Source organism: Mustela lutreola, chromosome 4 (genome assembly GCF_030435805.1).
Source record: "Mustela lutreola isolate mMusLut2 chromosome 4, mMusLut2.pri, whole genome shotgun sequence".
In the NCBI taxonomy this organism is placed as follows: Eukaryota; Metazoa; Chordata; class Mammalia; order Carnivora; family Mustelidae; genus Mustela; species Mustela lutreola.
In genome coordinates this window covers 52,999,648-53,024,760 of record NC_081293.1, presented here as the reverse complement: position 1 = coordinate 53,024,760, position 25,113 = coordinate 52,999,648, and the positions used below count along the sequence as shown (strand labels likewise).

Below are 25,113 nucleotides of genomic sequence, written 5' to 3'. Positions count from 1 at the left end.
TCTACCCCCAAAACAGCTCAAGAACAATTTGCTACATAACCTGCTATTATTCCCTACAAAGGATTCTATATGATGTGGAGGAGACAGTACTAATAATACATATTTAGTATTGTTTTATGAGCTAGGAACTGGAAGAAATCTTTATAAGTACTCTAAGTTATTTTGGATTAACCTAGACATTTTTCACAAATATATTTAAGATCAGGTAAAGGCAAGGCAGGACCTTCCATAATTTATTGCTGGAAATAGAAAAATATCTATCATTGACCCTTAAACTAGATCTAAAGGAATGGTCTAGGTCCACAGTTAAACATTCTCAGAGGACAACTAGATATCTATACCAAGTGACCTACAGGATTCTGAAACAGAGGAACAGACAAACAAAGGAAAAGGTGGCCAAAGAAGCAGTGACTGCTTCTACAAGTAATGGTGGCTTGACCACTGAAAACAGTAAGTGACCATTATCACATCCCAACTTGCCGTTCTCAATGGTTAATACTAAGATATTACTGCTAACGAAGGCTCTATCTCTAGAGAATGGGATGGATGAGGCTTGGTTCTTTGTCCAGAGTCCAAAACTGGCTTCATGACAGTTCTGCACAAATGTAATATTTGCCAACTACAGCCCCGTTAGTCTTTCTCAGCTGAGGTCCCTCAAGAATTAAGCCATAATACTTTAAGGCATCAACAATTCCTAATGAACTAACTTCTCTCCTATGCATAGCAGTAGTTATGTTATTAATCAAAGAGAATTAAAATAGTCACTCCAGTCATGTTGTGTGGTCTGTGGTTCAGATGACCCTGCTTGAGAAAGGACAGGATTCCACTGAGAGATGGTATAGAGTAATGGTTAAAAGCATGGACTCTGGGGTGCCTGGGTGGCTCAGTGGATTAAGCCGCTGCCTTCGGCTCAGGTCATGATCTCAGGGTCCTGGGATCGAGTCCCGCATCGGGCTCTCTGCTCAGCGGAGAGCCTGCTTCCCTTCCTCTCTCTCTGCCTGCCTCTCTGCCCACTTGTGATTTCTCTCTGTCAAATAAATAAATAAAATCTTTAAAAAAAAAAAAAAAAAAAAAAAGCATGGACTCTGGAACCAGACTACATGGGTTCATAATTCCAGTCCTGTTATTTACCATCTCTATGACCTTAGAAAAGCTACTTAACCTTCTAGGCTTCAGTTTCCTCTTTTAAAAGAGGATTAGCGGGGCGCCTGGGTGGCTCAGTGTGTTAAAGCCTCTGCTTTCGGCTTAGGTCATGATCCCAGGGTTCTGGGATCGAGCCCCGCATCGGGCTCTCTGCTCTCGGGGAGCCTGCTTCCCTTCCTCTTTCCTCTCTCTCTGCCTGACTCTCTGTCTACCTGTGATCTCTGTCTGTCAAATAAATTTAAAAATATAAAAAAATTTTTAAAAAAAGAGGATTAGCAATAGTATTTACCTCCTATGGTTATTTACAGATTAAATAAATTATCTGTATCTCTATCTATACCTTAAGCTATTGCCTGGCTGTATAAATGCTAAGTATTAGCTGCCATTGTTGTTGTTGTTGTTGTTGTTGTTGTCATTATATTTTAGGTTACTAAGGAGCCTGTCTGCCACTGACCTTGGGTCAGAAATGCATCTACTTTAAGCTACCTCCCCAGTCTCTGAAATCTGGGTAGGAAGGACCAAACTTTTCTCTTTCTGTTGCTCTTACTTAAAAGAGGCAGATTTCCCATGACTATCTAAGCAAGGTTTCAGCACAGAAAGGGAAACATCTAAAGTCAGAGCTCTGCCTACATGCACGGTGGATATGTAGTAACAAATTCAACTTGTGTTCAGTGTCATCATGTCTCTAAACTATACTCTTTTCTCATCTCTTATTTACAGGTAACGGTCTCCATACACAATGAATATCTGAATGTATTCAGAATGCCTGCATCCTCTTTATTTTATTGTAACTATTATTATCAGTCTTGCTCTGCTATTGTTAGGAAAAGGCAAGTGTATCAGGGATGAAGCAGCCTGAGCTCTCCCAGCATGCATCTGTGTAGCTGCTGCTCTGGAAGAAGCTGTAGTACAAAGCCCCTCTGTTAGGGCAGCACACTAACCCCTGTGTGTCCCTCTCACATGAGCACAAGGGCTGGAACGGGCCTCCTCCTGTTCCCTTTTTCACCCTCCTCCCACCTTTCCCAGAGGGAGATCCTGTTCACACCAAAGAAAGCCAAGAACATTTAGTTCAGCAATAAGAACAGGTGGTAGCACCAATAAGGAACAAAAACTGGTATTCTTCCAATTGCTGAGTTCTGGGGCAGGGAGTGAGAAAGGGCAGGAAGAACCCAAACCCAGGAATCACTTTTCCCTATGGGATCCCTGATGGTTTCATTTCAATAAACAGAGAAAACCCACCTTTGAGGTTTCGCTCAGCTCTTCTTCACAAAGTGAAACCAAAGAGGTCTTCCTTTTTATTCTCAGGAAAAGGCAAATTACTTTTTGTCTGTTAAGTATTTTCTTGGATGCAGTGCAAAAGCAATAAGACTTTAATGACTAAAAGCAGGTGCTTCCCCACCCATTTCTCTTGGATCATGGAGCAAACAATTCTATCCACATGAGCACATAATTATTTGGATTAGTAAAAACCAAGTAAATAACATAAAAGTACCATAAAGACAGAAAGTCTTTGTGTTTTGGCATCTACAAATGCAGCTGTTGCTTAAGTTTTTTCCCCTAAAACACAGACTTTTGTCTTTAGGCGGCGAACAGCTATTTACTTCTCTCTCAGGACTTCATAGCCTTGCATCTAAAAGAAGTCATGAGTAGAGAAGATGGGGGTCAAGGAAAAGGTCCATCACTAAATTTGATGCTTTAGGGCCCTAGGTTTTTGGAAAGTTGGCAGTCCAACTCATCCCTGAAGGGTGTCCAACAATAACTTTTGCAAAGGCACGACATACTTTATGCACTGCTACTAACTCAGTTCTTAGGTTTTCTCTTCTTGACCTGGGCTTCCCAAATCTCTCAACATTTTGGCTCTCCTTTTCTCCACACTTCCTGGAAATCAGAGACTTAATAACTTATAAACCTGAATGTGGCCAATCAAGCCTGTTTGTAAACACAATCCTCTGAAAGAAAGATAAAAGAGCTATTACTCCTTGAAGACTACTAGAAAAGAGAACTTTTCACTAGTTTTATGTGTTCAAAGGACTCTCGAACTTTCTTTTTCAAAGAAGAGAATAGTATGTAAATATTTGCCATTTTGGCACCCAAAACAATAATATTGGATTTTTAACATTTTATTGCAGAAAATCTCAAACATACTAGAGTAGACAAAATACCACAACAAACTCCCATGTACCTATTATCTATCTTCAACAATTATCAGCCTGTGGCCAATCTCATCTCATATATACAACCCACCCACTTACCCCATTCCCAGATCATTTTGAAGCAAATACCAGACATTATTCATCTGTAAACATTTCAGGGCATGCCTCTAAAAAAAAAAAAAACCAAAAAAAAAAAAAAAAAAGAAGAACTCTTTTTGTTTAAAACATAACTATAATATAATTACAACACTTAGAAAAAGGTAATAATAATTCCTTAATATCATCAAATATCCAGTCAATTTAATAGAAACTCTTGCTCCAACATTGGAAAAGGCAGAGAACAGCTGGTTAGTTTCTCTACTAGGATTCCTTAACCATATGTCTAAAAATACCTACCTTTTCTGGACTTCACAATTAGATAATTATCTGCATATCCTATACCAGTCCTTTTAAGTACATTCACCTACCAATACCATATCTCCCCATGGGCTTTATTTGCACTCTTTTGAGTCCATAACCCAATACTTTGTGGACTTGCAGTGGCAAAGTTAAGACCATCATAAGCTACCTATCACACTCATTTCTGTGACCAGTACAAAAGAGATAGACACCCACATACACACAGAGATACAGAAAGAAACACCAAGACTTCAAGATACTGGACAGAGAGGGGCGCCTGCATGGCTCAGTGGGTTAAAGCCTCTGCCTTCGGCTCAGGTCATGATCCCAGGGTCTGGCCTGCTTCCCCCTCTCTTTCTCTGCCTGCCTCTCTGCCTACTTGAATCTCTGTCTGTCAAATAAATAAATAAAATCTTTAAAACAACAACAACAACAACAAAAAAACCCTACCTCTTAAAAAAAAAAAAAAAAAAAAAGACACTGGACAGAGAGCCACAGAATAGACAGGCCAAATTCACCAGAGGATGGTATCGCTTATAGTGGGAAATCATTAACTAATGGTGAGGTTTTACAAAATATAATAGTCAATTTGCTAATTTTTGTCAAGATCAAAACTGTAGGACCTTAGAGATTACCAACAGTATTTAAATCAAATTTTGAGAATCAATACCATAACCACTTACCCCACAAGGAAAATGAAAAGGGGGACCCTTCTGGATATGCACAAAGATTCTGAGATTGTTTAAGTTTCAGGTTCTGCCATAAACTGTGGAAAGGAAAGAATCATGACGATCTACTATGTTTTTCCTTGCAGCCATGTCCCTCTATTTGAATATTTTGCAAAATTCTAAACCCCAAATTTTAAAGAGGGTAAAAGACTCAACTTTATACTATCCAAGTTATATCAATGGCTAAATTAGTTGAGAATATTTTGGTACAGCCTCCTAGGATTTTAAGACTAAGAAAGGTTAACCAAAAGACCACACATATACACTCATATCCCATAGATAAGCAAAACAAAGAAGTTCAACTCAAGTTCAACTCAAGATGATATTTGCATTAGACATAAGGATATACCTTCTTCATGTGAGGACTGTTTATTACCATCTAAAATTTCCAGGGAACATATTAGAAATCTAATTTCCTGGTTTTGGGGCACCTGGGTGGCTTAGTCTTTGGGCATCTCTTTAGCTCAGGGTCCTGGGATTGAGCCCCGCATCTGGCTCCCCTGCTCCGCGGGAAGCCTGCTTCTCCTTCTCCCACTCCCCTTGCTTGCGTTCCCTCTTTTGCTGTCTCTCTCTGTCAAATACATACACACATGCATACATACATACATAAATAAAAAGAAATCTAATTTCCTGGTTTAAATAGTCCAGCATAATGGATTTACTCTGCTCTGATACTGACCATGAAGAACCTTCTATTCTAATAATCTACCAAAAAAAGGAGTGAACTGATAATGAACAATGAGTAATTTCTTACACCACTTTCCTGTGCTTGTGCTTCAATACCCAATAGAGGAACAACTATATGATACATACATAAAATATACTGAGGTATTCATTCTCTGCACTCTCAAATCTCCCCCCAATTAACAGGTGGGCTATCAATAGAACACAGATTTTTCTGCCCCTTTCAAAAGTCTTACTGCTCTACCAATATAGACTTACATTACACAACACCTTATATTACAAGGACCTATTTCCTCCCCACCTACCTCACCATCACCATCATTCCCTGGCTTTGATGCCTTGTACTAGCATTCTTAAAAGAAAAATCACTAATTGAGAAGATTTGTTGAATTTAATCAATCAATGAGGCATTTTCCTTTGCCTATAACAAAAAACACTCTGTCCTACGTCTTGGCACACTGCAAAGCCTCTAGCACAATCCCTGGAAGGAGAACAAAATCTTTGTGGCATACTAAGTACAGAGGACGGATTTCCTCCCCTGGACAGAGATAAATAAATAAGCCAACACCAAAGTAAAATCATACCCTGGGGGCTGGGGGCAAAAGGGCAGATTCAATATGAATAATAAATAAGAGCTCTGGGCTATAGGCATGACAACAGTTCAGGTCAGGAAATATCTTTTAGTAACACTAGATGGGAATATATTTGTGGATTCAGAAGAAACAGGGTAATCAGCACAAAAATCGCTTCTCTTTGCTAAATCAGCATTATGGTAAGAAGACAGATACACTGACACAAATTCTTTTTTAATGAAAGCATCATTAATAATTTGCATGCAAGATTTCAAGGCTGAAATTACTTTAGGAATTTAGTATAAAGTAAAATAAGAAAAAAAAAAACCTAGTACATTTTATAGAACCAAAAGAAATAAATTATCCTAAATATTATGTATAAACCACCAAAAAGCAATTGTAAGCTCTGGGTACAACATATACGATGATACCTGGCCAAGGTCACAAGGCACAAAAATACTGACAAACATTCAGAGAGCAGAAGAAAAAGCAAAATATTATATAAAAGGTGTTCACATAAGACCAACAGTAAAGGCATTTTAATGGTTGGTGCAAGGTAAAGTAAAAAATGGAGAAAAAGCAGGGATATATATCTTCTAGCCAGACTCAGAAGGGCAAATCCTTCATCCAAAACATTAGATTAAGGGAAAGTTGGCTAGTTTCTGATTCATCTAGGAACATGTTTGTGTCTCCTCTTGTTCTTAATACTGGGTTCTAGAGCTAAACAATTATGTACCAACATAAAGAAGTCTGACTTTATAGAACTGGCAAGTTCTTCTAGAGTACTTCAAATTCAAGAAGTCTGGAGTTTTCTGTTTTGAAAAAAAAAATCTATGATATAAGAATTTCACATTTCAAACTTAGAACTGGGCACCTGGGGTGGCTCAGTAGGTTAAAGCCTCTGCCTTCGGCTCAGGTCATGATCCCAGGTTCCTGGGATGGAACCCCTCATCGCGCTCTCTGCTTAGCAGGGAACCTGCCTCCTCCTCTCTCTCTGCCTGCCTCTCTGCCTACTTGTGATCTCTGTCTGTCAAATAAATAAAGAAAATCTTTTTAAAAAAAAAAAAAGAAGAAAAAAAAAACCTTAGCACTAAAGAATGCAAATAGGACACAAAGTACCAGGAAAAAGGAATTCTTATTTGCTTCACCAAACATTCCTCTAATTTCTAAATAGGAGGCAGAGGGAAAAAATGGGATTTAAATATATAGAACTACACCCACACTGGGACACCACAAAGTAATTTAATGTAATTTATAATTATAGGATACCAGGTAACTGCTTTGTTGACAGAACCCGAGGCTTTTGACTTTTTAGCAGATCTTCCCACCATCAAATCCCCAAGACCCCCACCAAACACATACATCTCACCCTTCCCTAACTAAATGAGGCATAAACTCCCAGATTAAGTAAACCTACTTAAAAAAAAGTGTAAAACTAAAAGTCACAATGACAATCTCAAGTAGAACAAGAGTGAGAGAGCACATAAAAGACAAAAAGAGAAGAAAAAGGCAAATACCGAAAAGTTTATAACTAAAATTAAGAAATACTTAAAAAATATATATGAACCCAGAAAAGTTAAGTGTTTACATTATGGTGCAAGCACTGTAAGGAATACCAACAGGGAGGAAATGCTGAACCACCTTCCCAAAAACTCATCCAGCTATGCTAAATACTATTAAGTAACACAATCATGGGTCTAGATAGAGGCAATATTTTTTAAACATCATTAAGAAGATACATTTCTGGAGCGCCTAGGTGGCTAAGTTGGTTAAGCCATTGCCTTCCGCTCAGGTTGTGATGCCGGAATCCCAGGATCGAGTCCCCCATCGGGCTGCCAGCTCTTCAGGGAGTCTGCTTCTCCCTCTGACTTTCTCCCCTCTTGTGCTCTCTCTCACTCAAATAAATAAATAAAATCTTTAACAAAAAAAAAGAAGATATATTTCTGGGGTTGGGGGTAAGAAGATAAGTTTCTGAATTGGAGTTCTGAAAGGACTAGATGTGGTTGAGTTTAAAAGGGATGTGTTGTTTTATTGTTGTTACTGATTTGGCACCAAGGGATCCAGGCAAAGTGACTAACATCTGCAACATCTAAGAGGCAGGTATAGATAGCGTACCATTGGCTATCATAGCTGAAATGGAGAGTGCCTGAGGAAGGAAAGAAAGGAAAAAGAAAGTATGAAACTAGTTTTTTAAATGCCTATAATCATACATTTTTAAGTGATTTAAGAGTTAATAGGGAGACCCTTCAAGGTTATACAAGAAGGGAGTAACTTCAAAACAACACTCCAGCATATTCTGAGGTTAGAACAAATGAAATAGGATGACACTAGAGAGAGAGGCAACTCAGGGGTCTGGAAAAAAAGTATTCTTTTTATTGTAAGCAGATGGAACGACTTATTACTAGAAATATCATTGACCAGAAGAGAGGCATAAAGGGAAATGACAATCTCTGAGATGCAATTCAGTCAACTTTCAGCCTTCCTCTTTATACTTTAGTTGTGCTTTCTAAAATGATTATAGTTTGTTTGCTGTTGTTGTCAAGATTTTAAGTGATTTCTATACCCTACATAGGGCTTGAACCCTGAGATCAAGAGTTGCACACTCTACTGACTGATCCTGCGAGGCACCCCTGCAGTAGAAATAATAAAAATCATCATTTGGGGCACCTGGGTGACTCAGTTAAAAAGTGTCTGCCTTCGGCTCAGGTTCCAATCGAGCCCCACGTTGGGCTCCCTGCTCAGTAGGAGGCCTGCTTCTCCCTCTCCCACTCCCCCTGCTTGTGATCCCTTTCTCAGTGTGTCTCTCTGTCAAATAAATAAATAAAATCTTTTTTAAAATAAAAATAAAAACCATCAGTTAAATTATAAACAAGCATGATATATATATTTAGTCAAATAATAATAAAGAAATGCCCATGTGTCCACCACCCAACTTAAGAAATGGAAAAATTAGGGACACCTGATTGGCTCAGTCGGTTAAGCGTCTGCCTTTGGTTCAGGTCATGATCCCAGGGTCCTGGGATAGAACCCTGCATCCCACTCCCTGCTCAGCAGGGAGCCTGCTTCTCCCTCTCCCACTCCCCCTGCTTGTGTTCCCTCTTTTGCTGTGTCTCTTTCTATCAAATAAATAAATAAAATCTTTTTAAAAAAAGGATTTCAGAACTGAATTTTCTCAACTTCCAGGACAAACCTGCCAGTCAGAATATACTGACTTATGGAAATACTGGAAGACAGTTAGCATTATTTAAAAAAAAAAAAAAAAAAATTGAAGATCTACATATCCTATGATGCAGTAATTCTATTCATGGGCATATATGCAAAAAATGTGTATACATATGTAGATATATACAAGAATGTTCTTGGCAATATTGTTCATAAAAAATTAAAAACTGGAAATAATCCAAATGACTACCAGCAATGGAATAAACAAACTGGTTTCTTTACACAATGAAATACCATATAATAATGAAGATGGGGGTGCCTGGGTGGCTCAGTGGGTTAGAGCCTCTGCCTTCAGCTCAGGTCATGATCCCAGGATTCTGGGATCGAGCCCCGAGTCAGGCTCTCTGCTCCAGCTCCGCAGGGAGCCTGCTTCCTCCCCTCTCTCTCTCTACCTGCCTCTCTGCCTATTTGTGATTTCTCTCTCTCTGTGTCAAATAAATAGAAAATCTTTAAAAAAAAAAAATGAAGTCAACCTGCACATAAAAATATGATGCTCTTATAAACATATTACTGCACTGAAGAACACACACACACACACACACACACACACACGAATTTATATAAAATGATTCCATTTACAGGGCACCTAAGTGGCATAGTCAGTTAAGCGACGGACTCGTGGTTTTAGCTCAGGTAATGATCTCAGAGTCCTGAGATGGATCCATGCTCAGTTCAGAGTCTGCTTAAGAGTCTCTTTCCCTCTGACCATCCCATTTATTCCATTCCCCTGTGCTGTTGCACTCCCTCTATCTCTCTAAAATAAATAAATCTTTTAAAAATGATCCCATTTACAGAGAATTAATTTTTTAAAAAACAGATAATTTTTAAATTTGATTGTTTAAGAATGGATACATAGGTAGGAAAACTATTCACATAAAACAAGGAAGTGATTACCACAAACATCAGAAAAGTGACCACTCCTGGGAGAAAGACGGAGATACGACTGAGAAAGAAGGGAGGGTGAATGTCTATGGTACTGACAGTATTCTATTTTCACCCAAAGAGTTGTTACAAGATATTCATTTTGTGATTATTCATTATACTGGATCTCTGTGGAGATTTTATATAAATGTCCTATCTTTTCATTAGATTTATTCATATGTGCTTTATATACTTGGTTATTATTATAAAAACTCTTTTTAAGTTGCATTTTCTGTTAGTTGCTAGTACACAGAAATACAATTGAATGTTATACCTTAATCTTACAGGCAACAACATGCTAAATCCTCTTATTGATTCCACTGCTATATCAGCAGATATTTTGAGATTTTTTTTAATAGCCAATCATATCATCTGTAGATAATACCTTTGCTGCTTTCTAATATTTATCCTTTTGTCTTATTATACTGACTAGAATCTAGTTCAATGATGAATCATATTATTTCATATTCCATAAAAATATTTTTAGGGGCACATGGGTGGCTCAGGTAAGCATCCAACCTTTGATTTTGGCTCAGGTCATGATCTCAGGGTTGTCTCCTGCTGGGCGTGGAGACTCTTAAGATTCTCTCCCTACCTTTCCCTCTGCCCTGCCCCCATTTCGTTTTCTTTAAAAAAAAAAAAAAAAAAAATTAAAGTAGGGAACAAAAAAGAGACATTCCAGGTGCTGATGGTCCATCCCAGATTTACTCTTCCAAACACTCAACATTCCTTCTCTTCTCTCAGAAAATGAAATCCTCCTGGATGAAGGAATATGACTATTCTAACAATTTAAATTTCTTAACTCTTAGAACCACGTTCAGTTCATCCACACAGTCAAATTAATCCATTTGCAATATAAGTCTATTTATAATTTTCAAATGAGGTATACAACAATTAAAAGAATGCAAACTTAATTATTTAGAGCTTAATTATTTAATACTTATATAGCACTGAGGGACTGAAAAGCACTTTATGGGAAAACATCAAAATTTTTATATACTCCCAATATAACAAAAGAAGCAGTGAAGGAAAATAAACCTCATTGATAGTTCAGACAATGATGTGATGAGGAAAATACTAGAACTCCTCAGAATTATGAAAATCTAAAACAGAGCCTTTGATTCCCCAAGCCCATTTACCCATCTGCCATAAGCAACTGCTTCTCTGAAAGAGTCCCAAGATATATCCTCAGCCTCATAAGTTGAAAAATATCCTCCTTTCTTACTTGGGTCTCTCAGAAGGTATCCCATGAAGTCCCATTGTTGGTTTTCTTCATCTATTTGGCTTCTATAATGATACTAATTTATATCACAATAACAATTTGTACTTCTGGAAATTAAAACATAACAACACTGGTACAGCCAGTTCATCAGAATCCCACCTTGGTCAAGGAATTGGATGACACAGTCCTGACTAATCAAAGTCACGTCAAGGGGGTGTTCTATCATTACTTCCTGGTACAGATTAGAGCTTCTAGTTTCAAGAGATTCTTCTACCAGAGATTTCTCCAGGATTCAAATTTCTCTAGCAAGTACCTAACTTAGGATTTTAATGCCATGAACTAGACTTTTCTTGGATTTGCTGGCCAGAGAACCACTATATTTCTTGCTGACCCAAAATTAGATATTTAATGTTAATATGCCCTTCAGAAAATCAAGCCAAATACTCTCGTGGATGGACTTCTGTTGGAATGGGCAGTCAGAAATGTTACAATTTGTAAAAGATTTGGTTTCATTAAAATTCACATTTGAGGGCGCCTGGGTGGCTCAGTGGGTTAAGCCGCTGCCTTCAGCTCAGGTCATGATCTCAGGGTCCTGGGATCGAGTCCCGCATCGGGCTCTCTGCTCAGCAGGGAGCCTGCTTCCTTCTCTCTCTCTCTCTCTCTCTCTCTCTCTGCCTGCCTCTCTGCCTACTTGTAATCTCTCTCTGTTGAATAAATAAATAAAGTCTTAAAAAAAAATTCACATTTGAACTCCCAATTAATCAATAACATATATTTTGCTAAAAATTCCAGTGCTTCCAAGGGGGAAAGAAAAAAGATATTTGTGACCCAGGCGATATAATGTTCAGAAGACTCAGTCATCTCTTTCTAAAAATATCTGCCCAACATGGACTTAAAACTCCAAAGTGATGCTGCTCTGTTGTTGTGAACATCTGAAATAACTGGGAAATTTTCCTGGATTTTTATTATAGTTCTTACTTCAAGATGTAAAAACAACTAAATTAAATCTATAATGACCACACTCAAGCATCCCTGTCACAAACCAAGAATGACTTCTTGAGTCTGAAAAGTGACACTATATGCTTATCAGAACTCATGCAGACTCATCCAGCCATAAATAATCCATTGTACATACAAACCAAAAAAAAAAAAAAAAAAAAACACAGAGAAGCTCAATGTTGGACAACAGATAAAGTAATTGAGAATGGGGCCTTTTATACAACCTAGTTCTTCCTCTATTGCAGCATACTCTGAATCCTTGGGTTTCATTTTATTCAGAAATGAAAAACTTGGAAGTCAGACAACGGGGTCGCGAATGGGTATAATGAATCTATTAAATGTGGTAATGGGAAACATCAGGGAATAAAAAAATGTTAGTACTGGCTTTTTTCAATAGGAAGAGTTTGTTGCTAAATTTAGCTTTAACAGACAAAAGTTAATTCCACTAAAAATACCTGGCTGTTTATTCTTTCAAAATAAAAATTTAGAATTATCTCTTCAGGTAATACTCAAAGTCTAAGTACATTTGAATAAAATCCTATCATATTAAATAGAGCTGTATGGACAAAATAGTTTCCGAAAAACAGACAACCTAAGCCAAGTAACAATTTCTCGAAGCAAGAAAAACTAATCATATTCATCTTTGCACTAATAAAAAATTCTTTAGCATCACTCTGATTAACCAAACTACCTCAATATTGATCATTTGGCAGCCTAATGGTGGTGAGAAGAAACAAATTTGAAAACCTTACCTTGAGAGCACAAAAGATGCAGGAATCACCCATGCACTTGTGAGTTGTAAGCTGCCTGAAGCTACGTCGGAAGATGTCCAAGTGCCATAAAACCTGGCAAAAAAGGGAGGAAATACTTCATTACTCTACAAAAAGCTTCCATTTGATCTTAGAGTTAAGAATTTAAAAAAACATAGGTAATGACTACAGAATATATCTTCATTCTCAAGAGAAAAGCTCATTCTAGTATATTAAAACAAATGTCAAAAAAGGGTAAGGTAGCTAACATGAGAGCAGATAACTATATTCTAAAAAACACATTAATTTGAAAATGAAGGAAGTTTACACAGAGAAAATAAGGTATAACATACATCAAATGTGATCCTGAAGTGTTAATTTATGGGTTAAAAGCTGCAGAAGAGGGTATATTTAAATGATCCACACAAGAAAAAAAATTTTTTGGAACAAACTTTTTTTTTTACATATAGTTGATACACATTACATTAGTTTCAGATATATAACATAGGGATTCCACATGTCTATATGTTATGTTGTGCTTACAAACACATGTGTAGCTGCCATCTGTCACATTCATCACTATTATAATACCACTGACTATATTCCCTATGCTGTTCCCTTTTATTACCATGATTTTTTTTAAAGGTTTTATTACTCTTTTAAGTAATCTCCACACCTAACCTAAGGCTTGAACTCACAACCCTGAGATCAAGAGTCACATGCTCTACCAACTAAGCCAGCCAAATGCCCCTCCCCATGACTTATTCATTCCATAACTGGAACTCCCACCCCCCTTCACCATTTTGCCCACCCCTCCATCTCCTTTCCCTCTTACAACCATCAATTTTTCTCCATATTTATAAATCTGATTCTGCTTTTTGTTTATCATTTGTTTTGCTTTTTGGATTCCACATGTAAGTGAAATCATATGGTATTGAAAACTTTTTAGAGTTTGAATTGTAGTGTAGAATTTTGTCTTTGCTAGATTTCTCAATTTTTGGACCTTTCTAAGAGATGTATGACCTTTATGTCAACAGAATAAAAAAATGGTGATAGCAACAGTGATAAATCATGTTCATAGTATGTAACCTAGATATGATATGATAAAAAGGATACTTTATTTTTGTGGTCTTCCTCTCAAGACCCAGAAGAGTCTAATGATGAGAAACATATCAAACAAATTCCGATAGTGGGGCATCCCACAAAATACACGAATAGTATTACTCCTCAAAATTGTTAAGATCATCAAAAACAAGGAAATTTTGAGAAACTGACAGAGCCAAGAAAAGCCAAAGGAGACATGATAAGTAAATGTAACTGTGGTATCCTCAATGGGATCCTGGAACAGAAAAAGATACTAGGCAAAAATTAAGGAAATCTGAATAGAATATGGACTTTAGCTAAAAAAGAAATGGTATAATATATAGCATAATGCCTCAGGAAGCTCCACTTGCTTGGAAAACATTTAAATGGCATCATATCTGAAAAGGCAATGTACTTGTGGAGCTTCTTCTTACTTATGTGTCTTCAAAGTATATAATCCAGAAGTTCTTCAAAATACATTGTACTCCCAAATAAGTAACATCTTTTTATAATAAACATAATGGCTTCAATACATCTGTGGCCAACATAGCATTCATATCAAAAGTCAGAATATGGGATGCCTGGGGGGTGCAGTCAGTTAATTGTCTACCTTCAGCTTAGGTCATGATCCCAGAGTCCTGGGATCAAGTCCCACATCGGGCTCCCTGCTGGATGGAAGCCTGTTTCTCCCTCTGCCTGCTGCTCCCCCGCATGTGCTCTCTCTCTCAAATAAATATAAATAAAATCTTTTTTTTTAAAAGATAGAATATTAGTTTATAGAAACAATTATTTTCAACTTGTAACACGATTACAATAGGCACTCCAAAACCATCAATGACTCAATCTTTAAGTATGGATTTATAAATGTGTGTTTGTGTGTGTGTGTTATGTATTCCATATGGCGCTGAAAATTAGAACAGAAAGTCATAAATATTGTTGTTTCAATCAGACAGAGCATATAGAAAAAAACAGAATTATCAAAACAGGACTGTGGCCAAGAAGGAGATAAACATACACCTATATCAACACTTTTTTTTTTTGCCTGCTTTTTTTTTTTTTTTTAAGATTTTATTTATTTATTTGACAGACAGAGATCACAAGTAGGCAGAGAGGCAGGCAAAGAGAGAGGAGGAAGCAGGCTCCCTGCCAAGCAAAGAGCCCAATGCAGGGCTCAATCCCAGGATCATGACTTGAGCCGAAGGCAGAGGCTTTAACCCACTGAGCCACCCAGGTGCCGCTTTTTGCCTGCTTCTAAAATCCAAAAGTATTATTAGTTTATGCAATGTCACTCAAAAAACTCACATGCAGCATCTGTGGAAAAAAAAATCTAACAAACTCCACCCAACTGCCTTAAGTTTGTGGTAGTAATGAGGGAATATAGTTAAATTCTTTCTCTAGGCTTAACAGCATAGGATTTTTTAGTGTTTTCCAATAAAAATTTGAAAACTGAGAGTATAAAACTTTTTTTTTTTAAGATTTTCATTTATCTATTTGATAGAGAGAGAGATCACAAGTAGGCAGAGAGGCAGGGGGAAGCAGGCTCCCCGCTGAGCAGAGAGCCCGATGTGGGGCTCGATCCCCGGACCCTGAGATCATGACCTGAGCTGAAGGCAGAGGCTTAAACCACTGAGCCACCCAGGCGCCCCGAGTATAAAACTTTTTTAAAGTAATCTGTTAACTCAGTGTAGGGCCTGAACTCATAACCCTGAGACCAAGAATCAGATACTCCACTGACTAAGCCAGCCATGCATCCTAAGTATGAAACTTTATTACATAAATAAGCTTGGAAAGAGTCTTATATTACAAATGAGGAAACTGAAATACTATTACCTGTACAAGGTCACAAGTCTACAATTACACTAGAACTAATTCATAAGTCTAGCATTTTTTTTAAGATTTTTATATTTATTTATTTAACAGAGAGAGAGATCATAAGTAGGCAGGGAGGCAGGCATAGAGAGGGGGAAGAGAGCCTGAGGCGGGCTGATCCCAGGACGCTGGGATCACGACCCGAGCTGAAGGCAGAGTCTTTAACCCACTGAGCCACCCAGGCACCCCTCAGTGCTTTTTTTTTTTTTTAAAGATTTATTTATTTATTCTAAAGAGAAGCAATGAGAGAGAGCAGGAGAGAGGGACAGGGGGAGAAGTAGAGAAAGTCCCAAGAGCAGACTCCTCCACACTAAGCACAGAGCCCGACTCGGGGCCTGATCTCACGACCCTGAGACCACAACCTGAGCTAAAACCAAGAGTCAGTTGCTCAACCAACTGAGCCATCAGGGCCGCCCCCGTCCATTTTTTTTTTTTTTTAAGATTTATTTATTTATTTTAGGGGCTCCTGGGTGGCTCAGTGGGTTAAAGTCTCTGTCTTTAGCTCAGGTCATGATCCCAGGGTCCTGGGATTGAGCCTTACATCAGCCTCTCTGCTCAGCAGGCAGCCTGCTTCCCCCCACTCTCTGCCTGCCTCTCTACCTACTTGTGATTTCTGTCTGTCAAATAAATAAATAAAATCTTAAAAAAAAAAAAAAGATTTATTTTAGAGAGAGTGTCCACTGCTTTTTATACCAAATACATTGCCTTGTCTTTTCTTCTCTCATAGCAACTTCTTTTCTCATTACATCTGAACAATACACTAATATTTTACCCCAGCATAATTATCTTGGGTGGCAAATTTCATTTACTCTTATTCTGAGGAGCAGAAAAGAAGGGAAAGTAATTGCTTGAAAGTTAGGCCAAAGGGGATGAACTTAACATTCTATGTGCATGACAAGGCAAAGAAGGCAGGCAGACAAGAAGCTTTGGGATTCTGCTATCACTAGTGTGGCAACCAATACCAGAAGGGAAAATCTAGTATAGAAAATCACACCTTAGGGGAATTACTTTCCACTACGTTTGTTCAAGCATATCTGACCAGACACCAATCATGAACCACTACAAGAGAGCTCAGAGGAAGGAGAAGAAGAAATGGACAAGACTAGACTCCATTCAGTGTATATGCTAAGAGCCTGAATGCTAAGAGCCTTCTAATGAAGACAAGAGTAATACACCTAGAAGTCTTTGACTAGTGGAAAGAACTTTGCTTTCTTTACTAGAGAAAAACAAGGAGAGCGATACAGTTTGGTCTCAAAAGGTAAAAAAGGAAGCAAAAAGAAAGTCAACAAACAAGTATTTTTATTTTAAGATTTTATTTATTTGACAGAGGGAGAGCACAGCAGTGGGAGCGGCAGGCAGAAGAAGAGGGAGAAGCAGGCTCGCAAAACAGGGAGCCCAATGTAGGGCTCGATCCCAGGACCCTGGGATTACGACCTGAGCCAAAGGCAGACGCTTAACCAACTGAGACACCCAGGCGCACCAATAAACAAGTATTAAGATCATCTCGTCCATGGACTTTCCCCTCAGGCAGGTAAGTAGTAGTAGTCACAGTTATTTCTGTTATCATTATTAATCCCATTTTCCTACAAATAAGGTAATTATTCGAAGAGATAAGTACCTTGCCTAAGATCACACAGATAGGCTTAAAAATGATCACAGTCTGCCAACCTTAAACAGAGACCATCAAGGATTATATTTAAAAGAGTTATTGGGGGATCGATCCTGACACCAGACTCTGCTCCACGGGGAGCCTTTTCCCCCTACCTCTCTGCCTACTTGTGCTCACTCTATCAAATAAATAAATAAAATCCTAAAAAAGAAAAAAAAAAAAAGAGTTATTAGAAACATAGCACCAGCAACCAAGAATCAAAGTTCACCAGAAAGAAAGAAATTGCCCTTACCTGCAGGGCACTGTTGAGGAAGCAGCTGTTTTGTCCTGGCTCATTACTGAGGCCTTTGCTGGGGGCTATGGAGGTTGAGCTTCGAGGTGCAAACATCCCTTGGACACTACCACGGCCCCCTGAAAAATAATTTCTTTTCCAAGACATTATTGTTCACATTTAGCTTGAAAACTCAGAAAAGGCTTTGTATCTTTTTGGGAAAAAGTTTCTGTCTGCTGAAGTCCTGACTTGTAAAAAAAAGAATCCAGAATTCAATGAATTTATGCTGAAATACTTTGAGTGTACAACCTTCCAAACATCATCTGTGTAGCTCAAGGAACTCAGGTATCTTCTTAGATCCACATGACAGAGCCATCTCCAACTTGCTCCAAACAATGCCCCAAATTTAACATGGCACAGTACTAACATAAACAGAGAAATCCTTAGGTATTGTGTCCTTCTATTTTTCTTGAATTGCCTCCATAAAATAGTGGTGAAGTGGCTGTAGTCCTCAACTCCAGCAGAATCCAGGATCACGGTAGGATGTATTTCTTAGACTTGTTGATGATGCTTCTTGTAGACTGAAGAATTTTCCCAACTGGAAGGAGAAGCAGACAAATAAGCAAGAATCCCATGCAACCCTCCTCACATTCTGTATTCCTTGTCCCATCATCATCTAAAGTAAAAACTCAAGTTCTAAACAACTGACATAAAATCCACAAAGGTTAAGAAATATGTTGGAATTATTTGTGGTTTTTTTCCTAATTGCTGTTCTTTTTTTATTACACCCCTAAAGTCTTCTATCATTCCATCCAGAATTTTAGATGTCTCTTCTCTTCTTTTCCTCTGTGACTAGAATAGCCAGCTCTGCCAGAGAGCTTTAACAAAAAGAAAAAAAAAAACCTAAAAGCTTGCGTCACTTAATGACTCTACTGGCTTTGTGCTATTCTGCCAAGATCAACGTTGCCTCACCTCTCACTATAAACTTGAAACCTTGGCAAACAATGACCCCCCCACCCCCCCCACAAGAAAAACCCCAACAACAACAACAACAACAAAACCCAAAAAACCTTAACAACAACAAAAAGGAAAAGCAGTCAAGCCAAAGAGGAAAGAAAAAAACAAAGGTATGAGCAGATTTACTTTCACAGGAAACTTCTCTGAAATTTTCTAGAAGAAAGTTGATTGGGACAAAAACAAAAACAAAACACCAACTTTCCAAAATCAGAGTAACAAAGTAAACATATACCAGATGAAGTATTGGAACAGTTTCTGTTAGATATTATAAATAAAGAAATTTTTAAAGGTGTTTTACGTTTACATGTTCATGACTATGAAAGCCTGTTTAAAGGCATGGAAGGCCAAGTTATCAGTCTGGACTCTGTTCTGAGGAAAGATGTCCCATCTCACAGAAACACTCAAGGCAAGTAAGCCATATGTCCTTAACATCAAGTCCTAGAGAACTAAATCTCCTGCCCTGTTTGTGTGTTTTATTTTTGCCAGAGGATCAGAGAGATAATATGGGTTACAAATAATTTCTCAGATTAAATCTGAGGCACTCATAATCAGTGGCCATTCATTGACCAACATTAGTTTTCAACTAATTAAAAATGCCAGTGAAGCAACAGGGTAGAAATACCAAAGCAGACACCTTTCCTGGAAGGAAATACTTCTATCTCCAGCTTTAAGCTTTCCTTTAAGGCTGCCATGTCCATATAAGGAAAAAATTAAGAATGTTAAGTATTAAATTTGGTTTCCAACAGTTCCCCACGCTTCTCCCTTCCTGAGTTCCTAACATCAAATGAACCACCTAAAAAGCAAAAATGCTAAAGCATTTTAATCATTCTCTAAGAGATCACCTAGCACTACCCAGTATATCCAGTGGAAAAACTGAGGCACAGGAACATTAAATGGTTGCACAAGACTGTTCTTTCCCTTCTCTAAATTCCCAGACTATTTATAATCTACATGTCACAATTAAAGTATTTGACTACACACTGTAGTATCATATTATTCTCTATTTGTTTTTATTACTCTCTATTTGTTTTATATGGTATCAGTCATATATCCCGAATGACTGTATGAAATGAAATACTAACTAGTGTCAGACAAATACTAAACACTATACTTAACATTCTTCATTTACTCTTTACAATAGCTCTATTATGAGGTGTTAACAGTTCCATTTTACAGAACAGCAGTGAGACTTAACTTGCCCAAATCAACTAGTAAGTGGCAGAACTAGAATTTTTTTAACTATTATAAATCTGTGACTTTAATTATGTATTTTATTAGACTTTCAAAAGCTCCTATCATAGTGCTAATCATAAGGAGGAACTCAATAAATACTCCCTGATGATTAGCATGGCACCAGGAAGGATCCCATATCTCCCACACAGATTAAAAGACCCTCAACTCTCTATATACACCCTCATACACACCCCATTCAGAGCTACTAAGCAACTTCAACAAGCCAGGTGGCATTCCTTCAGCTCAACTGCTGCAAAGGAATGACAAGTACCAAGCCTCTACTTTGCTCACAGCCAAAAGGACTTGGCAGACAGGTAGGGTTTCCAGTATCCACATTAAGAGCTTACTGAAACTCAGGCTGCCCTATGATACACACCCCTGAGTTCAGGGAGCCAAGAGAAAAAAAAAAAAAGCAGTCACAGAAAAAAAGATTCTCAGGCTCTGAATGGCAGCATTATGTAGGGTAAGGCAAAAAGCTCTCACACTGGCTCTAGGTGTATCAGAAACTAGAGGTGAGAGCCAGAAAGAATAGGGTCAAGAGAGGGAGTAACAAATGATCCCAAGAAATACTGATGACAAAACATTTCACTTAAGTTGCAGGTCCAACACCAAACAACATAATCCTTCTACTGTGCCATCTAGTAAGATATATGACAAAGTCAATTAAAAGTTTTACCCAGATCAATCTAAAAACCTATTTTTAAAAAGAACTTCTTAGGCAATATTCAAGTATTTAGAGGTAAAAGAGCATGTCTGCACCTTATTCTGAAATGGTTCAGAAGAAAATCAAATATATATATATATATATATATATATATATATGGGTGTGGGTATGTGAATATTTGTAAATATGGAGAGAAAGGGAGAATGGTAGAGCAAATATAGCAATAATGTTGACAACAGGTAAATGTGGCTAAAAGGGATATGGGAAATTCTTTGTACCATTTCTTGTAACTTGTAACTTTACTGTAAGTTTTAAGCCACTTTTTTAAGTTGAAAGAGAACTGATATATGCAAAAAAAAAAAAGAATTTAAAATTATGTAGAAATTACTTTGTAATGTACATAGTATTCATGATTTAATGCAAAAATGACTAAAATCATTAAGCTGGTAGATAATAGCCAGAAAATATTAGCAATCCCAAATTAAAATTTGAAAAAAAGAAAAAGGAGAAAAAGAGAAAGATAAATTCAAAACAGTATAGATATGAGGGTAAAGTAGAATGGAATAAAGCTTTAATACTATTTCTATGAAAAGGAGAGTTTAAAATACAGTATAATGTCTAGTTGTTCTAAGAACAAGTGATGTTGAATAATTACGATATTATACAAATGGGACCAAGACTAAGCTTGGAGGTAGAAGACATGGGTTCAATTTCCACATTTTTACTACTTTGTATAATCCTAACTACTTAAACATCCTGAACTTTGTTTTGGGGGCTCTGTAAAACAATGGCACAATACAGATTTAACACGCTGGTTAAGATTTACTAATAAGCATGCCAAAGTGCTAGCAAGTTTGCCAAACAGAGGATGAATAACGAGTTCCACTGAATGAGCAAACCGCAATACCTAGAAGTATGAAAGTAAATTCTGGTTGGGGACCTCAGGATACTACAAAGTGGTAAGCCACCAGGAATAATTCCTCTAATTATATAAAAAGAACAGCAGGCCTCACAAAAGACAAGGGATATATCAGAACAATTTATGTGCTTGGGGAAACATTTGAATTTTAATTTTTTTTTACAGTTATTTTTAAAATACGAAGTTTAACTTTCTATTTGTAAAAAGGCAAACAGTTGAGCCTACTACAAGGAACAGTGTAACATTTTAGAAGGTCTACAAAGAATGACCATGTCCAAGTGATAAATGATTCAAATGGAAAAACCATGATGTGTATCTGAGTTTCTTTTTTTTTTCTTTTTTATTTTTTTAAAGATTTTTTATTTATTTATTTGACAGAGAGAGATCACAAATAAGCAGAGAGGCAGGCAGAGAGAGAGGAGGAAGCAGGCTCCCTGCTGAGCAGAGAGCCTGATGCGGGACTCGATCCCAGGACCCTGAGCTCATGACCTGAGCCGAAGGCAGCGGCTTAACCCACTGAGCCACCCAGGCGCCCTGTATCTGAGTTTCTAATGAAGGCACAGTAGCCCCATTAAAAGTGATTAACGCTGGGGTGCCTGGGTGACTCAGTGGGTTAAGCCGCTGCCTTCTGCTCAGGTCATGATCTCAGGGTCCTGGGATCGAGTCCCGCATCGGACTCTCTGCTCAGCAGGGAGCCTGCTTCCTCCTCTCTCTCTCTGCCTGTCTCTCTGCCTACTTGTGATCTCTCTCTGTCAAATAAATAAATAAAATCTTTAAAAAAAAAAAAAGTGATTAACGCCAAAAGTAATACAAACATTAGGAAGTCAAACTGGCACTCCACTGAGATATCCAAACAATTAACCAGGAAAGTGGCTCATGTTTCTAGTTTCTATTATTCTAGATAGCAGTTTACTTATAATTTACTCAATTATAACTTGTATTATATTGCTGGTTTACTTATAATTTGCAGTTTACTTATAATTTACTTAAGAAACTATAAGCGTTGCCTTTTGGCTCAAATCATGATCCCTGTGTCCTGGGGTGGGCTCCCAGGACATCACGCTCCCTGCTCAGGGGGAGCCTGCTTCTCCCTCTCCTCCCTGCTCGTGCTCACTCTACCTCTGTCTCTCTCTCAAATAAATAATAAATAAAATCTAAAAAAAGAAACTATATTGCCCTGATAAATCAATAAGCAACTACCTCAATTCCATATGTCAATAATCCCCAACTACATCTATAGTATCTTGTTTGTTATTATAAGAATTAAAATTAATTTATGCAAAGTACTGGGCGCCTGGGTGGCTCAGTGGGTTAAGCCGCTGCCTTCGGCTCAGGTCATGATCTCAGGGTCCTGGGATCAGAGTCCCACATCGGGCTCTCTTCTCAGCAGGGAGCCTGCTTCCTCCTCTCTCTCTCTCTACCTTCCTCTCTGCCTGCTTGTAATCTCTCTCTGTCAAATAAATAAATAAAATTAAAAAAAAAAAAAAAAATTTATGCAAAGTACTAATTTGATGTCTAGCATATAGTAATTACTGTATAAATGATTGTTATTACCATTACTTTCTAACATTTCCTCTTCATGAGTTCTTTTCCCTTTAAAGACATCCACACAGAGATACCCTATATTCTTGAAAAACAAAAACAGCAACAAAAAAGACCACCTTGAATTTATTAACTCCTATGCCTACTGTCCCAAATTTTTTTGGACCTTTCACTGCTAAATGTCTCTACAATTAATAATTTACAGCTGCTACCTCTACATGCTCACCATCAATCTCTTCAGGACATGGTACTGATCTTTACTCCACCACCACCAAAATTTTACTTCACGGAATATCTCCATTTAAAGAAATCTAGGGGCGCCTGGGTGGCTCAGTGGGTTAAAGCCTCTGCCTTCAGCTCAAGTCATGATCCCGGGGTCCTGGGATCGAGCCCCACATCGGACTCTCTGCTCAACGGGGAGCCTGCTTTCCCCTCTCTCTCTGCCTGTCTCTCTGCCTACTTGTGATCTCTGTCTGTCAAATAAATAAATAAAATCATTTAAAAATAAATAAATAAATAAATAAATCTCCTAATTGCAAAACCTACTGGCTTTTCCATAGGCCTCATTCTTCTTAATTTTTCTGTAGCACTTAACACTGGCTACCTTGATGCTACATGATCCTGGAGTCACTGGATGCATTAATAAGAAAAAGAGAGAACGTATAAAATGAAATGACAGGCGTGCCTGGGCAGCTCAGTGGGTTAAGCTTCTGCCTTTGGCTCAGGTCATGATTCCAGGGTCCTGGGATCAAGCCCTGAACTCAGCTCCCTGCTTCTCCCTCTCCCCCTGCCCTCTCCCTGCTGTGCGCTCTCACTCTCTCTCCCTCAAATAAATAAATTTCTTAAAAAAAAAAATTCCTTGACTACCCCGAGCCTGAAGATATATCACCCACTTCTTAACTCCTATATGTTTTCAATAGTTTTTAAAAGATCTATTTAAATTTTATTTAAATTTAATTTTATTTAATTCAAATTTTTAATTTTAATTTAAAATTTTAAAATTAATTTTAATTTAAAAATTAAATAATTTTAATTTTAAATTTTTAAATTAATTTAAATTTAAATTTTATTAAATTTATTTAAAATTTTTATTTAAATTTATATTTATTTACATACACAGTGTGGGGAGGGGCAGAGGGAGTAAGGAGAAAATCTCCAGCAGACACTCCACTGAGCATGAAGCCCTAAGGCAGGGTTCAATCTCAGACCCTGAGATCATGACCTGAGACCAAATCCGGAGTCAGAGGCTTAACCAACCCAGCCACCAAGGTGCCCCAAAGTTTTCCATTATTTAAGATCAGTGTTTCCCTTATACCAATGTTTCTATGATCCTCCCCCTACCTATGTTACCCTCCATCCCTAAAGGGTACAGAGTTTTATCCCACCCCATTTGAGAACAGGGACTGGATAGAGGTCAGAAGCCAATTGTGTTATATCCATATATCTGTTATTGCCAGACATATTATCACAAATAATTTTTTGAAGATTTTATTTATTTATTCATGAGAGACAGAGAGAAAGAGAAAGGGTGAGGCAGAGGGAGAAGCAGGCTCCCTGCTTTGCAAGGAGCCCAATGCAGGACTCAATACCAGAACCCTAGGATTATCACCTGAACCAAAGGTAGATGTTTAACCGACTGAGCCACCCAAGCACCCATAGTATCACAAAAGTTTATCAAAGTTTTTTCCATTTGTCATATAATCCATCTTTCTGTTTATAAATTGTGACTCTACAGATATATATAAAGTATGAGCTATATATTTCTTAACTTTCCAAATTAATTGTTTCATCTTATCAAGGAAGGTATTTTTGTATTAATATGACTCAGTTAAAACTTCTGGCTTTTCCTCACCATCACTATAAACATTTTAAGAGACATTACACAGCTTTGGGCTGGTGAGATTCTAGGGAAGTAGGTTTTTTTTTCCCCCCCTTTTCTTTTGATTTATTTAAGCAACGCCTGGGTGGCTCAGTCAGTTAAGCCTCCAACTCTTTGGTTTCAGCTGAGGTCACATTCTCACAGTCCTGGGATGGAGCCAATATCTGGTTCAGTGGGAGAGGGAGAAGTAGACTCCCTGCTGAGCAGGGAGCCTCCTGTGGGGAACCATCCCAGG

General features: G+C 37.8%; 1 protein-coding gene across 22 annotated transcripts in view; it reads right to left on the bottom strand.

Annotated features, from left to right (window-relative positions):
* The window catches only part of USP54 (ubiquitin specific peptidase 54), a 123,742-nt gene that overhangs the window by 43,317 nt on the left and 55,312 nt on the right, over positions 1-25,113 (bottom strand). For 7 of the 22 annotated variants that reach the window (XM_059169907.1, XM_059169910.1, XM_059169906.1 and 4 more), the window contains exons 2-3: positions 17,646-18,222; positions 12,796-12,888 (exon numbers count right to left, since the gene is read on the bottom strand). In XM_059169907.1, the coding sequence (XP_059025890.1) occupies positions 12,796-12,888; positions 17,646-17,792 (240 nt within the window). In that variant the 5' untranslated portion in view covers positions 17,793-18,222. Of the gene's footprint in view, positions 1-12,795; positions 12,889-17,645; positions 18,502-25,113 lie in introns of those variants that run through there. The other 15 variants (XM_059169913.1, XM_059169917.1, XM_059169914.1 and 12 more) reach the window with 5 other exon arrangements.